We start from the raw sequence: 16,087 nt of genomic DNA on the forward strand, positions 1-16,087 counted from the left end.
AAACTTGCAGGGCCCAGTGCAGAACAGACCCGCGGAGCCCGCTGTTGGAAAACCACTGACTTTCAAGATGCTGAGAGCAGAGAATGAAAGCTGGTGTGGCCGCTCTGAGTGCAGGGTCCCCAGGACTGCAGGACGCCGCCCTTCCCACAGCTGACCTCAGCAGCATCAGTCCCCAACCCCTTAGCCAAGCAGCTCAGGCCAGCCAGTCCTGCAGCAGGCCAGCTGCCAGGGGCCGTCCCTCCACCCCATGGCGACAGTGGTACCTGGGTGGCCTGCATGAGCTGCTGCCAGTGGCGGTCTCGGATGGCGGGGTTCTGTAGCTCGCTCACGGCGCGCAGGGAGGTGATGGTGTTTTTCACGGTGTTGTCCAGCCCCACGAAGGCATCCCAGGTTTTCATCTCCTTGTCCAGAGACCTGATGTCCTTGGCAAACTTCTTGCAGTCGATGTCCATCTGCTCCACGTTGATGTCTTTCCACTTGGTGGTCTTCCAGTCGTCCAGGCAGGTGCTCACCTGCAATGGGAGCCTGGCTTCAGCTCCTCTCTCGAGGGACGCCTGGGGGGCACCTCCGTCACCTCCCTGCACTTGCTGTTAGGGAGCAAATTCCAGCAAAGATTTTTTTTTTTCCTGTCTTGAAGTGCTGGGGATCGAACCAAGGGCCCTGCATCTGCCACAGAGCTGCGTCCCCAGGCTCCAGTAAAGAAAGCTTAGAACTAAAACCAGAGTTTGAGAAAGTGGTTAGATGCAAACAACAACAACAAACCCCCACCCAGTCGTATCATAAAAGCTGAAATTTAAAAGTTGGTCATTAGAATGTATTTTGGCAAAAACCTGTGTTGGGGCCTTGCGATCCAGCTTCCTCTTACTTCTGAGAAGGACCATGTAACTTGCCTTGGCCAGGAAATGTGAGCCGTCCTGAACTTCAAGGCAGAAGGTCTTAATCGGCCATACTTGGCTTGGCGTTCTCTGCCTGCCTTGGCCATCACCAAAGTGCACCATTGATTCACAGCCTGGAATTCAGAGCCAGCTGGCCCTTGACAGACAGCTGCCCCAGGGACAGCTGCTTGGAATGAGGGTGTGGAGTTCACATGAATGAGAATGTACTTTTGTTGTTTGATACATAGGGATTTGTAGGGCTGTTTGTTACTGCACAGTAACCTAGCCTATACTGACTGATGAAAATATCTTAGAAGAAAGTTCATTCTTGACAATATGAAACAAAATAAGTAAAACCACCTGAAGAAAGCCCTACCAAGAGGGTTAACAGAAGATTATGAACCCTGCATTCTGAAACCTGGGGTGGGTTGAAGTTGATTATGAAGCTGGAAACCACTAGTCAGTGGAATCAGAGATTGATGATACGGGTGCCTGAGGCGGGAAGGCCCGGCTTGCCCCGCATCCATGTTCCTTGAAGGCCAAACTGGGACTGTCTGCAGGATGCTTGCCCTGAAGGCACCGAGTGCCAGCCCTCCCTCCACCCAGCGGGTTCAGGCTAGCGCTGCATCCTGTGACCCCGCGATGTCCTGGCTCATTCTTTCTGGAGAACCCGTTAATATTTACAGTCATCTCCTGGAGAGCGCCCCTCTGCTGTCTCCCTGGGCTGGAGGGCTTCATGAGGGGACAAGGCAGTGTCCCTTTCTCGCTGGCCGCAGCCGCTCACGAGGAAGAGGCTCGAGGTCACTTAGTGGTGAAGGAGGGTCCAGGGGCCTGGATTCGCACCCTCTCTTTAGGCCTGACGGCCACAAAGCCCCTGACTCCAGGGACCCTCCTGCATGATGAGAATGGAGGCGCCTGTGACCGTTGACTGTGGTGTTTGTCAAAAAGGAAAGAAAGGAAGAGGCAGAGCAGGAGGGGGGTCTCGCCGCGGGGCTGGCAGAGTTGGCCCATCTCCTGTCCAGCCGCCTGTGGGAGGAGCGGAGGGTTTGGTGACTGATTCTAAAGGTCATCAGAAGGATGAGAGGAGAGCTCCCATACTTGTGAAAACAGATGAGCAAAGAGGAGAGAGAATGGCGGAAGCCCACGCGCATACACACGCGGAGAACACGGAGAACGCGTGGGCCGACTCCCTCGCCTGCTGAGTCTCGCCTCACCGCGGCCTTCCTGCTGCCCATCAGCCCACAGAGCTGCCACCGGAGATCCCACCTGGACCCGCTCCAGTGGCGGGTTTCCAGGCTCCTGCATGGCCTCTCCCCCTCCCAAATACCACCCCTCCCCAGCCGCACTAAATCCCCCTCCCCTGCACCCCATGAAAAAGGCTGTTCATGGTTTTTAACAAGTTGCCCGTTTCCCCAGTTCTCCCCAGATGCAGCATCCCTGCGGGTTCCCTTCCCGTCAGAGAGCTGAGAGCCCCCGGGCCTGCCAGGGCAGACAAGCAGTGAGAGGAGGTCGCTGAGGTGGGTCCCCATGCCACCAGAGGGCAGGCCACTTCCCTGGCCGCTCTGGGGCATGAGACCCAGGGGGCCGACAGGCAGCTTCTCTGCGGGAGGAGGGTGAGAAAAAGGGTGGGGGACTTTACTGGAGTTTAATACGGGGAGCTCAAGGACGGCTGGGGACGCAGGAAGTCGCACACAACTCAGTAGGGAAGAAGTCCCCCTGCCACCTCTGCTCCTGTGTGGCGGAGTGGCCCTGAGGGGTAAGGGAGTTAAAGGAACCACGCTGTTAGGAGGACTGAGGCGCGTCTGGGGACAGACACCTAGAGATGAAGCACTCGCCTGGCTCTAGATAGACTATAGACTAAGTCCTACAACCTCATGAATCGACACAGAAAGCACATTTGAAAAGATGCAGGACCTATTCATGATGAACACTGAAAATAGCAGGGACAGAGAAGAACTTTCACGACTTAAAGAATTACAGCTAACGCCACACATGATAGTAAAGTGCTTTCCCTAGGGCTGGGAATTATGCAAGAATGTTTGAACCCACCACTCTTAGGCAACATAGCACAGGAAGCTCCGGACACCACAAAAAGGCAAGAAAAAGAAATAGGAAGCCATGAAAATTGGAAAAGAAAACCAAACTGTCCCTAGGTGCAGACGACATTATTGTCCATGTAGAAAATCCCCAAGGAATCTACCAAAACCCCTAGAACGGCAAAGTGAGTTCAGTAAGTTCCCAAGGTGAAGACAAACACAAGGCTTCATCCCGTTTGCATAGGCCAGATCAAAGAGGAGGGAGCAGACACTGAGGACACAGTGCCACTCACAGTCCCTTCAAAGAGAACATGAACACTGAGGTGTACACGTGACAGGACATGTAGAGGGTCTCTATGTCACAACCACAGAATGAAGATGAAAGAAATGAAACAGGAGCCAAATACATGGAGAGACATACAATGTTCAGGGAGGGGAAGGCTCGGCACAGCGGACTGATTCCAAAGTTTCCTAGAATATTGAACAGCCTTGGCAGAGAAAGTCAAGTGGGAGGACTTCCTCTGCCTGGTACCAAGCCCGGCTGGACGGGTACAGTGGTCAAGCCTGGGTGGTATGCCCAGGAACAGGCATGAAGACCAGCACAACAGAACAGAGACCCCGTCAAGAGCCCCGCTCCAATCCGCCCAGCTGAGTCAGGACAGAGGTGTGAGCCAGCTCAGGGGAGGGACGACCCACAGCCTTTCACCAACAGTCCTGGGGCTCCCACACGTCCGTAGGCCAGTCTGTGAGGGTCCACTACACCTGGGGCTCCAACCTAAGTGTAAGATGGACAACTTCTTGGAAGAAGTCACAGGAGAACGTCTTTGGGATGGAGGTAACGAACCAACCTACTGATCACCGAAGGCACAATCCATGAAGGGAAAGGCTGATAAAATAGGTCTTGTCACAGTTAAAAGCTTCTGCCCTGGGACAGGCCATTGAGAGGGTGAAAAGGTGAGCTCAGGATGGAGAGGAATCTTTGCAAACCACACATCCGACCCACGGCCAGGTTCTAGATTACACAAAAACTCTCAAAACTCAACAGTAAAAGACAAGGACAAAAAGGACCAATTAGAAAGTGGGAAAACGGATGGCAGCTCATTGCAGAGAGCGACAGGGACGGCCATGAGCACATGGGAGGGGCCCCTCGTCGTTAGTTGGTAGAAAGGCAGATGGAAGTCACAGGTCTTTCCAATAGACCCGGGGTGCCAGGATCAGGATGTCTGTGTCCCCCTGTCCCCAAACCCCAGGTTCAAGTGTTCAGACCTCACTCCGAGGCCATGGTGGGTGGGCTAATTAACCACAGGGGGCAGCCCTCCTGAGTGGGATGAGTGCCCTGAGGAAGGACTCCTGAGAGACCTGCCTCTTGCACCGTGCCGGGCACAGTGACGGTGTGCCATCTATGAGCCAGGAAGCCACCCTCACCAGACACTGAATCTGCCCTGACCTTGGACTTCCCAGCCTCTGAACAGGAAGAACTAACTGTTGTGCATGAGCACAGCATTCCACCTGGTGTGTGGCCGCTGCAGCTTGAATGGACCCAGACAAGCAGTGTTCCTTACCTTTACAACGTCTTTAAAAAGAGGTGAGACGTGAGGGAGAATGAGAGGAGGAGGAGGAGGGAGGGAGGAGGGAGGGAGGGGGAAGGGGGGAGGAGAAGGGGGAGGGGGGAGGAGGAAAGGGGGGAGGGGGAAGAGGAGGAGGGGGGAGGAGGAGGAGGAGGTGGCGGGAGGAGGCACAGCAGTAGAGAGAGGCTAGAGAATGCCCCACCCCTAAGCAGCAGGGTGCCCTAGAGGACAATCCAACCCAGGGACCCGGAGACCAGCTGCCGGGCCCGGGCAGCCCCACGTGGAGCCCCCCCCCTTGGTGTCCCTGGGCCTGCCTCCTCTGCCACTCACCATGACGATCATGTCCCAGAGCTCCTTCAGCAGGCGGACCTCCTTGTGGCAGGCTTTGAGTGGCTTGTAGTCAGGGACAGTGACCTCAAACAGACTCCCGGATTTGCACAGCGCCTCCATGATGTCCTCCATGGCCGCGATGCTCTTTTGTTGCTGGGGAGGGAGGGGCCAGCGGGGGCTGTCAGGGGCCGGTGCCAGCCCCCTGTCCTGCCCCTCTCCTCCACCGTGTCCTGACACTGTCCTCCAGTGTCCTCCGGACAGCGCTCCACTCAGGGCCCCAGCAGACAATGTGCTCCGCTGTGAGCCCTGGCCCTTGCTCTGGAGTGCAGGAAGGGGCCACCTCGGCAGGCCTGGCCCGGGCATTAGGCCATCCGTGCAGGTGCCTGGTCTCTGAATTCAGAGGTCCCCTCTGACTTCCCATACTGTGTTTTTATCTTATTAAAAAGGACGCACTGATGCTGGCTGGCTCTGACAGTCAGAAGGTCCAGGTAGGCCAGGGAGGAGAAAGACTGCCCCAGACCCTGGCACCAAGTGCCGACCGTCTTCGCCAGCCTCCACGCCCGCGGGTTTTCACCCTGGGATTCAACCAAGTGCAGACTGAAGATATTCGCAAAAAAGAGAGAGAACCTGGACCTTCACTGACCGGGTCCAGACTGACTTTTTCCTGGTCAGTTCTCTAACTACTGCAGTGTGACGACTATTTGAAGGCATTTACAACGCATCTGGTTGATCACTAGTCTAGAGGTGACTTACGGGGGTGTGCGTGGGTTCTGTGCAAACACTGCAGGTTCTTACGAGGGACTTGGCCTTGTTGAATCTGGCATCCACAGGCCCTGGAACCCATCCCCCTGGGTACTGAGGGACGATCGTTTGTGTGTGTGTGTGTGTGTGTGTGTGTGTGTGTGTGTCCGCCACACATCTGCACGGTGCACAGCTCCATGGGACAGGTAGGGACAAAGCGGGTTCCTGAACATGGGCACACACCTGCACAGCCTTCCTGGCACATGCATGTCAGGGCCCAGCCTGCCCTGTCACTCACTGGAGGCCATGGCTTTGATCACATGGCTGTCCCCTCCCCCACATCTCTCCAGTGAGCTCCGCCTGGGCCCTGCAGATGGACCGCTCTGGGGGTCGGAGGGAAAGAGTGTGAGCAGACGCCAGGAGGAGGGAGCGCCCCAGCCCTCTGGAAGGATGGGCCTCAGAGCTGGGCAGCACAAGAGCAGAGCTCAGGGCAGGGGAGGCGAGGTGACCACTGGACATCTTGGCGTTCGTGTCTGCTGTAGCTCGAGTTGCTGCTGAGCGAGGCAGCCGTCTGGGCCCTGGGCACCAGGCTGGGAGCAGAGGGACTGGCAGGGTTGCTGCTCTGCTCAGGGGCACCCCAGGCCCTGTGCACCTGACCTGCTCTGGCCCACAGAGCCCCAGTCTGAGTGGGTAGCCAGCTCCATGGACCTGTGAACTTCTACAGTGGACACTGACCATGGACTTGGGCAGTGGGAATGCAGTGGGGACATGTAGGAATCCTGGCATCTGGCTGGACACGGTGGGCCAGAGCGAGGAAGGGGTCAGGGATGGAAGGCGAGTGTTAGGCCCAGGTGACGAGGCCCAGCATGGGACAGACACGGGACCAGCAAGGTGATGCCAGGCTGAGGGACAGCAGGTCTGTGAGGCGGCCTGGGGCACGGGCCTGAAGCACAGCTGTAGGCACTGCCACACAGCGTGGGGGCCTGTGGGGGGGCACGCCCGAGTTTGCATGTCCACATGCACATGTATGCACAATCGTGTACACACGCACACACCTACACTCATGTACACATGCACACACATGTCCACACGCGCACACACCTACATACATGCACACATACATGCACACGCATACACACGTACACCCATGCACACCCATGCACACCCATGCACACTCGCGTGCATGGCCCCGAGGCAGGCCCTGCTGAGGCTCTTTCTGGACGTGCAGGAGTGCCAGCTGGAGGAGGGCTGGGGCTGGTCCAGGCCGGCAGCCGGCTCCCGGTGCACCTACCTTGTTGAGGGCCTTGTAGGGCTCGGGGCTGCTGAAGGAGAAGGGGGCCTCTCTGCGGAACTTCTCCCTGAACTCCTGCTGCTTGATCTGCAGGAGAGCGGTGCAGAGACGTGCTGGCCCAGGCCCACCCCAGCCTGGTATCCCCGAGGGGGCCACAGCCACTCTGCCCCCGCCCCAGCGCGGCCCTGACCCCGTCACCCTACCTCGAATTGCTGGCACTTGCGCCGCAGGATGCTGACCTCGTTGGCCTGCAGGGGGGCCACGTTCTGCTTCACCTGGATGGCCAGCTTCTTGGTGTTGGCCCACTGCTCGGGCAGCTCCTGTGGGGCGAGGGCAGGGGGTCTTTTCCTTTTCCTTTTTTCTAAACTTGCTGTTGTGAGATGATCTCTGACACATGAGAAGCTGCATAAGCGGCCCCGTGGACACCCTTGGCCATGGCGAGCCAGGACGCTGGGCCGTGCACTCTGCTGCCCGGGTGTCGGAGCCTCCCCTCCCCTCCCCCTTCCTATCTGAATCACATGCACACGCGTGTGTGTGAGCATGCGTGTTTGGGGGTGTGTGGTCCTCTGCAGTCTTGCCCCAGGTGGCGATCTGGGTGACCACCACCATCAAGGTAGGACTTACCCATCCCCTCTCACCTGCGGCCTGGCACCCAGGAAGCTGCCCTCCTTCACCACCCCACCCCTCCAGGATGGCTGTTCTCTGTCCTGGGCAAACGCTGCCCTTATCACCATCAAAGGTTTTAAAGGAAGCAAGCAGATTCCTGGCCTGTGAACTCTGCCTACAAACGGAGGGCCGCCCTGCTTCCCAGGTGGACCAACTTGGGGTCTGCTGCAGCAGGGGCTCTGGCACTGCCCTCACATCCAGTGGCCCCACGCGTGGCCTAGGAGCCCCGCGGGGCTGACCAAGTGCTCCCATTCACCAGGTCCCGGAGGGCCTAGGACATGATGGCAGAGCACCACTTGTGGTCCCAACCTGACAGGCCCATGGCAGGCTCCCAGCAGCACAGGGTAGCCCTGGCCACCAACCCCAGGGGGCTACAGGGTCCTTCCCCTGTGGCTCCTGGGAGCAGGCCTCGGCACAGCAGAGTTTTTGCCTGGTGGACGGGACATAGAGAAGAGAGAGAGAAGAGACACAGGCAGGCTGGGAAGGCTGGTGTCCTTAGTGGCCTCGGAGGAGGCTGGGCAGTGCCTCCCACACCTTCTTTGATGCTGACAACTGACCACCACTCCATGGGCTGTAAAGTGCTGTGTGAGGGCAGCTTCTGTCCCCGCTCCCTGACCACCTCCTCTCCAGGGGTCCTCTGTGACCTCGGTCTCCCCCTACCTCCTTGATGGTGGACCCAGTGTCAGGAGAAGGTGTGGGACCCCTGGACCCTGGAGGTCGCCCCAGAGCCCTGACCTCCAGGAAGCCTCCTCTTTCCCCAGGGTCTGAGTGCCCTGCCTGCTGCTCTGGGACACTGTCTCCACTGGGGCGGGCGCGGCCAGGGCCCAGGGCGCCTACCTGCAGCTTCAGGTGGGCCTCCTCGGGCAGCTCCTCCCCGTAGGTCCTGAGCAGCTCGATGGTCTGCTTCAGGGGCTCGAACATGCCGTCGGTGGCCGCCTGCCTCTCCTTGACCTTCATCAGGTGCCCCATCACCTCCACCAGCCCATCGTAGTCTCCCTCCTTGAGCGGCTTCTTCAGGCCCGACTGGGACAACTTCATGAAGGCTTCCAGGTCCGTGAGGCTGAGGGACCAGGGGGACCTCGGTGACAGGCCCCCAGCCCCGGGGCACCACACTCGACAGGGACTGGAGGCCCTCAGAGGAGCAGACAGTGGTGGGGCCCTGCCTGGAGAGGGAGGGCCGCTGGCCCCCTTGGGTCCCCTGACGTCACCCAGGCCCGGCCAATGCAGCTGGAGCTGATGTGGGAGTCCTAGCTGGGGGCGGCCGCTCAGGGGCCTTTGCTGGCCGCCGGGGTGGGCTGGTGTGGGACGCCCTCTCTGGGCAGCGTGCCCGTCACAGCCCGACTGCTGCCTGTGCTTCAGTTCCTGGGCATCGGCTGGCCGTCAGCTTTCCCTGCTGGGCTCTGGGCCCCCCAGGGTCTCCCTGGCGTCTGACGAGGACACTGTGGTGCTCCATAAACAGGGGTCAACAGCGGGGACACCACCTGCAGGAACCTGCCCTTGCTGGGGGGCTCAGGGCCCGCCCAGGATGTCCTGGCTTCCTTCCCAGCCTCCCCACCCGGGCGGGCAGCTGGGGGCGGGCCGAGGAGGGCGGGCAGCGGGGGGCGGGCCGGGCGCCTGCCCACCTGTTGATGACGTAGTCGCTCAGGTACCGCTTGAACATGAGGCTCCAGCGCTTGATGGTGTTGAGCAGGGCCTGTTTGAAGGGGCGGCAGTCGCACTGCAGCCAGCCGTGGAACACCTTGGCGCTCTCGCACCTGGACACCTCCTCGTACAGCTTCTCGTACGAGTCGATCTGGAAAACCAGCCGCCGGCCGTCAAGATGCCGCCGCCCTTGACCTTGGGAGCCGGCGCTGCCTCCTGGTTGGGCTGCAGAGGGCAGCTGCCTGGCTGGCGTGCTCCCGGGGGACCCTGGTGACAAGGTGTCTTCTCCCCAGGGGGCCTTCTAGCCCCACGTTCACCCCGAGAAGGGGGTGGCCTGTCGGGACAGAGTCAGATACACCTGGGGCAGGCAGGGCCGGGAGCTGCAGAGGTGGTCACAGGCTCCGAGGGACCCTGGGTGCCCTGGGGCTCTCTAACCGCACAGCTGCCACCCCCCTGAGGGCCAGGTGGCACTTGCTCACAGGCTGTCTCCTCGCTGTGCCTTGGGGTCGCCCTGGGAGGGCTCCTTGCTGGGCACGTCCCTGACCTTGTGCCTCTTGGTGCTCTGACCTCTGGGGCCTCCCGTGCTCTCCACACGGGAGGGCGCTGGGCTGCAGGCAGCCATTCCCGGGCTCTCCCAGGGCCTGGCTCTCGGGATGGGTACCCCTGCCCTGGCGGAGCGCTTGCTGAGGCCTGGGTTGATCCCCAACACCACACAGGCACACTGTCCCCTGCCCTCAGCACCCCAGGGCGGCCCCAGCCACTCAAGACAGCCACCGAAGCCCTGGGCCTGTAGGGGGACGATGCTGGCCAGCCTTGGGCCTGCCTGTGGGGGGACGATGCTGGCCAGCCCTGGGCCTGCCTGTGGGGAGACGATGCTGGCCAGCCCTGGGCCTGCCTGTGGGGGGACCATGCTGGCCAGCCCTGGGCCTGCCTGTGGGGAGACGATGCTGGCCAGCCCTGGGCCTGCCTGTGGGGAGACGATGCTGGCCAGCCCTGGGCCTGCCTGTGGGGGGACGATGCTGGCCAGCCCTGAGCCTGTGTGGGGATGATGCCGGCCAGCCCTGGGCCTGCCTGTGGGGGGACGATGCTGGCCAGCCCTGGGCCTGCCTGTGGGGGGACCATGCTGGCCAGCCCTGGGCCTGCCTGTGGGGAGACGATGCTGGCCAGCCCTGGGCCTGCCTGTGGGGAGACGATGCTGGCCAGCCCTGGGCCTGCCTGTGGGGGGACGATGCTGGCCAGCCCTGAGCCTGTGTGGGGATGATGCCGGCCAGCCCTGGGCCTGCCTGTGGGGAGACGATGCTGGCCAGCCCTGGGCCTGCCTGTGGGGAGACGATGCTGGCCAGCCCTGGGCCTGCCTGTGGGGGGACGATGCTGGCCAGCCCTGGGCCTGCCTGTGGGGGGACGATGCTGGCCAGCTCTGGGCCTGCCGACTGCTGGGTCCTTCCCCAGCCTGCAGCAGGGCTTCTGCCCATGTGACCCGTGCTTCCCCACCTCCCAACCTGCCCTGGGGCCTGGGGCCTGGGGCCTGCGTGGTGCGCCCACCCCTCCTCTGCACAGTTCCCTCTTGGTGGTGACTGTCCCCTGATCTAGGGGCCTCAGCAGACCCGAACAACAGCGAGACCATGTCTTCAAGGGTGACACCGGGCTTTACACCCAGCCCTGGCATCCTTGACTGGGGGACTCGGGCAGCCTGGGCACACCTGCTCCTGGAACTGCTTGAGGGCCGGCGTCGTCTTGGGCATGGTGATGTCTGTCCGAGTGTCCAGCTCCTCCGCCGTGGGCACGCGCCCGAAGATGAGGAAGTTCCGCATGAACTCCTGCAGGTCGTCCGTCCAGAGGTAGGAGTACCGCTCCATGGAGTCCTGGTACTCCTCCGCCTCCTTCATGGCGTTGATGACCAGCCCGGACAGCTCCTCCCGCATCTCGATGAGGTCCGTCTGGTCTTCCAGTTCCGTCTGAAAGCGGGCGGGCGAGGCCGGGGGTGAGCCGCCTGCCCGCCAGCGGTTCTGACAGATGCTCCCTCCCTGCCTTGGAAGCAGCTGTGGGTGGGGCAGTGGCGCCCAGCTCCCACCACAGGGGACGGGTCTGACGCCGGCGCCTTCTCTTGGGAGACTTGCCAGTGTGGTTTCTGCCCCCAGGACCTGGATGACTCCCACGTCAATTCCCTCCTTCCATTCTACTCAGCCCTTGCCGTGTGCCCTGTGCTAGGGTGGACACGAGGCAAAGGAGGGCCCGCATGTGGTGTGCTGTCCAGGTGCAGGGACAGACTTCCATCAAAGAAGCACAGAAACAACACCTGCGGGCTCTGACCCTTGCTCTAAGGTGTGATGCGGAGGAGGCCAGGGAGTGCCCCTGAGAAATGACCGTTGGGAGGAGAGCTGATGGCAGGCAGGCAGAGAGCCAGCAACCACCCGGCACGTGCCAGGGCCCTGTGGTGCGAAGAAGCAGAGTGGGGAGTGGAAAGCCGTCTACCCCTGGAGCCTGGAGCAGGGCTCAGGAGGCCTGTGCTGGACTGGATCTTTTCAGTTTTAAGTGACAGATCCCACTCAAGTGGTGTGCAAAAAGAGAACGTTTGGATCACGTGATTAGTGAGTCCCAAGGTGGTGCGTGTGTTCGTGGACCAGGTTTTATTTTCTGTCCCTTCTGGTGTCCTGCAGTGTCACGACCTCGCTGGTGGAGAGAGGCTTCCTCCGGGAGCAGTTCCTACAGCCACCGAGGCACGGCCTGGAGTGGTCTGTCCTGAGCCCACGGGCCCGTCCTCAGTCTGTCCTCGGGGGTGAAGCTCCACCTGGGCCCCAGGGTGGGTAGGGGGGCCCCAGGGTGCATGTCTCAGCTTTGGGGCACCCGTCTTGGGTCTGCTTCTCAGTGACTCTGTTGGTCCCCGGCTACACCTGAGCCCAGCACTGTGGACCCCACTGGTCAGCTGGGCCAGTGGGAGCTCCCTCCAGCCGCCAGGTGGCGCCAACTCCTCAGACAGACAGGCTTCTCCCTCCTACCAGTCCCCCTGCAGGGCCATCGTCCCCTAGGTCCCTAGGACTTTAGACTGGCAGCCTGGACCCCACCAGGCTCTCAGCTCCAAGGTCTCCTGCTCCGTCCCGTCTGCCCTCACCCCAACTCCTCTAGGCTGTCCCATCAGAAGCACCCCTGGGATTCTCCGCCACCCAGGCCTGGGTGCCTGGGCCTCTGGCTGTGGGTGCCTGAGCCTGCGCCACCTGCCAACCGTGTGGCACAGGCCAGACTCAGGCTGTCTGTGCCCCTAGCTGGCAGGCTTTGAGAGACCCTTGGCACACAGAGCCCTTCAGTTCTGCAACGTCCCGTCCTGTTGTCCCCAGTGGGTCTCTGGGACACCCTGTGTTTGGGTGCCATAAGAGCCCTGGGTGGGGGCGGCTAGCTCTGTCCACCACGGCTACTGGTCTGGGGAAACTCGGGTGGGGGTGGAGGGCAGCCCCCAGGCACCCCACCTCCAAGGGCACTGGCTTGTCTCGTGTGTGCCAAACTGTGGCGAGCCATTCTGAACTCTGGGACAGGTTGCTGGGCTCACGGGGGACAGGCATGCCACCTTTCTGTGACTCAGAAGTCACAAGCCCGACTCCGTCGGGAAGAGTTCTCAGCTGCACGTGGTAGAAGGTGCCCGAGACCTTCCCGGGAGTCAGCGCTGTCCTCCTGTGTCCCCACTCACCTCACCACACAGGCAAAAACGCACACGCGCTTTCACACACACCAGCACACACCAGACTGGAAATGCCCGAGTGCGGGGCGATCCCCAGAGTGGACCCACGGGCAGTGGAGACCACATTCCCCACATCCGGCTGGGAGTGCCACCCAGGGGACCAGAGGCCCCTGGGGAAGGACAGATTCAGGGGAGGGAGAGAGAGAGAGGGAGAGAGAGTCTGCAGTCCTGGGGACTCAGGGCCACTGCTGTCACTGTGCCGAGCTGGGGGCTGCCCACACAGGGAGAGGGCAGGCCACAGTCGGCCAGGACTGACCTTGTAGTTCACCTTGCCCTTGGCCAGCCGGGGGATGAGTCTGGCCACGTTGTAGATGTCATTGACCAGGCCCTCGATGAGGGCCAGGAAGCCACGCTCAGAGCCCACCTCCAGCGACGGGTTGAAGGTCAGCCCTTCATCGTTCAGCTCCATGTGGATCTCAAACAGGGGCGCCACACTCTCCTGAAACAAGGGGTCGCGGTCAGGGCCGTGGCTCTCCCAGCACCGTCCTGGGCACTGTCCGAGGTGAGGTTGAGGGAGTGCCCTTCTCAATAGGGGACAAGCGCAGGCCCAGGGACCGACACCTCAGGAGCAGGCTGTGTGGGGAGGCGGTGCCTGGGGAGACGGTCACTTGGCCCCAGGCCCACAGCTGCTGACCATCCGCTGTGTGGCCTCGAGAAGGTCACTTAAGCTTCAGTTTCCATGAATGTATAAAGCAAGGGTCATCAGTGTGGAGGGTGGGGACAGCCGATGCTCCGTCTCCAGGTTACTGAGACAACCAGAGGACACAGCCCTGCTGGCCGCCCTCACGTCCCCGGCTCCTGTTGCCAAAGCTCCCCGGTGGCCGCAGCCCTATCTGCTCCTGGAAGCCCTGGTCTGGCATCCCGTCACAGCAGAATGGACCAGGAAGTCACGGACCCGCCCCTAGGACCTGCGCTCCTCCTGCTGCCCACCGTGGCTCGAGCGTCTCAGGGCCATGCTATTCCTGAGGGTGTCGGGGGGCTCTGACCTGCCTCAGTGGCAGTCCTCAGAGTCACTTGGCAGTCACCATAATGCAGGGGAATCGGGTGGGGAGAGGGTCACCCTCTTGGAGGACCTGGGGTCGTCTCTTGGTGGAGTGAACCAGTGCTCCCTCTGGTCTGGCCTGGTTAGCACTCCGCCTAACAGGGGACGCGCAGGTTCGTGGCCAGTGTTGCTGGCAGGATCCTGGTCCCCATCAACACGTTCAGGGGATAGCAGTGCCTGCTCCGCCCCTCCTGGCCACAGGTAGGACCATTCTCTCGGATCCATTTAGGTTTTTTCCAGCTGATTGGTGCTGTTGGCAGACTGAGGTGACTGGGTATTCTGATTTTAATACGCAGATTTTTATAACTGTTGGTTTTTTTTGGTACCAGGGATTGAACCCAGGGGCACTTCACCAGTGAGTCACATCCAAGCCCTTTTAAAATATATTTTATTTAGAGGCAAGTTCTCTTAAAGTTGCTTAGGGCCTCGCTAAGTTGCTGAGGCTGGCTTTGAACTCGAGATCCTCCTGCTTTAGCCTCCCGAGATGCTTGGATTACAGGTGTGCGCCACCGCACCTGGCAAATCCGTTTATCTAGATAAAGAAACTCCACACCACGGTCTCCCAGCCAGACCTCACCTTGTGTTATGGGGAGAGCGTGTGCACATCCCCACCCTCTCACACCCACACCTCGGGCTGGTCCTGCCCTGACCACTTACATCCAAGGCCATGTTGTCCATCAGGTAATTGAGAGACTTGCGGATGAAGAACTCGAATTCCTTCAGGACCTTGGTGTCGATGTAGGAGACGTAGTCCTTCCAGGGCTGGCTTGATGTGTCTGCTCTGAACAGCTCTGTGTTTTCCTGCAACAGCGTGTTGGTGTCAGCTCAGGGTTCAGTTCAGAGGACTCCCTGGGCCACCTCCGTCCTTGTCCTCAGCGTCTCTGAGGTGCCTGACTGTGCCAGGCCGCTCCCTCCCGCTCCAGCCAGGTGTCAGGGATCAGCTTTGACACCCCCTCCCTAAGGTCCCATCTCTGCTGGGTGTCCCCCCTGTCCCCCACCGGCATCCCTCTAGCCATCTGCTCATTCCCACAGTGGCACAGACGGCCACTCTAAACGGTTCTGTGCTTGGTCGGCATCCACTTTGAGGCCCAGCTTGAGAAGAGCAGGGTTGGCTGTTCTCTCCAGCACCACCCCCCGGACCTGGCCGTGTGCACGGGTCAGCAGGAGCTGAGGGAGGTGGGTGGGCAGGGCTGGGGTTGATGGACAGAAGGACAGGCAGTCCAGCTGAGTCGTTCCCTGGGGCAGCAGCCCTCAGAGCCACAAGGAAGAGACACCAGAAGAGCCACACGGGCCATCCTCCCAGGGGACCGGTGGGGGTCTGCATGTGACCTGCCATCAGAGCCCACACCGTTAATCTGCACACTGCCCTGGGGAGCCCCAAGCTGCCCCCATACTGTCTGGAACTCCAGGAGGGAATTCTCTTTTCCAGCTGATGCAAAGCCCCAGTTTTCATGGCTCCCCCACCCCTGCCTGGTGCCCAGGCGGAGCGTCCCGTGTGCCTGTGTCACCCCCTCGCATGGCTTTAACTGTGCTGGCTGGAAGCACCTCGTGCCTGTTCTGCTGCCCACCCTCACAGATAGGAAACCTGGGGATGCAGCCTGACCCTGGAGAACAGGCTGGTGCAGAAGGGAGGTCACTTCCCTGTGCCAGTTCTGTGCAGGGCGGGAATGGGTTCCGATCCCCTGGACAGAGGAGGGCGGACACACCAAGAGTCAGGCTTCCCAGCCCAGAGCCCCAAGGCCGGCTGTCCTAAGGAAAGTCTGTCTTAGGTTAAGGACAGGGGGTCTGCACACTGCCCTGGGGAGCCCCTGGGGCTGCGGTGGCACTGACGGCGGGTGCTGCCCGCGTTATGAGCTTTCCACCTCTGCCTTCTCTCCCGCCCTCTGTGGGACCAGTGGCTCCCCAGGACCTCGCGCTCACCGTGACCATGGCTTGGATCTTGGCGCCGGCCTCCTTGACGGCCGTGTAGCGCTTGTTCAGGTTGACCGTCCTCCCGTCCAGGTCCAGCAGAGCCTCTTTCTTGTTGTCCTTTCTCTCAAACAGGGGGTTGGCCGACCAGTCCTGGAGGGAGGGCGAGAGGGCGCAGGACCTGGAGAGGCTGTGACTGCCCCCCTTGGCAACTCCAGGGGAGCCCAGGGCTCCTGAGAGTCCGGCCCGCGGCTCATGG

The 16,087-nt window shown here is 61.0% G+C and overlaps 1 protein-coding gene across 1 annotated transcript in view; it reads right to left on the reverse strand.

Moving 5' to 3' along the window:
• The window catches only part of Dnah17 (dynein axonemal heavy chain 17), a 95,356-nt gene that overhangs the window by 58,705 nt on the left and 20,564 nt on the right, over positions 1 to 16,087 (reverse strand). Inside the window, exons 16-25 of the mRNA XM_026408392.2 lie at positions 15,841 to 15,981; positions 14,578 to 14,721; positions 13,135 to 13,317; positions 10,849 to 11,103; positions 9,130 to 9,299; positions 8,345 to 8,567; positions 7,045 to 7,161; positions 6,842 to 6,928; positions 4,810 to 4,962; positions 264 to 512 (exon numbers count right to left, since the gene is read on the reverse strand). Of these exons, the coding sequence (XP_026264177.2) occupies positions 264 to 512; positions 4,810 to 4,962; positions 6,842 to 6,928; positions 7,045 to 7,161; positions 8,345 to 8,567; positions 9,130 to 9,299; positions 10,849 to 11,103; positions 13,135 to 13,317; positions 14,578 to 14,721; positions 15,841 to 15,981 (1,722 nt within the window). The remainder of the gene's footprint in view (positions 1 to 263; positions 513 to 4,809; positions 4,963 to 6,841; positions 6,929 to 7,044; positions 7,162 to 8,344; positions 8,568 to 9,129; positions 9,300 to 10,848; positions 11,104 to 13,134; positions 13,318 to 14,577; positions 14,722 to 15,840; positions 15,982 to 16,087) is intronic.

Source organism: Urocitellus parryii, chromosome 7, assembly GCF_045843805.1.
Source record: "Urocitellus parryii isolate mUroPar1 chromosome 7, mUroPar1.hap1, whole genome shotgun sequence".
NCBI lineage: Eukaryota > Metazoa > Chordata > Mammalia > Rodentia > Sciuridae > Urocitellus > Urocitellus parryii.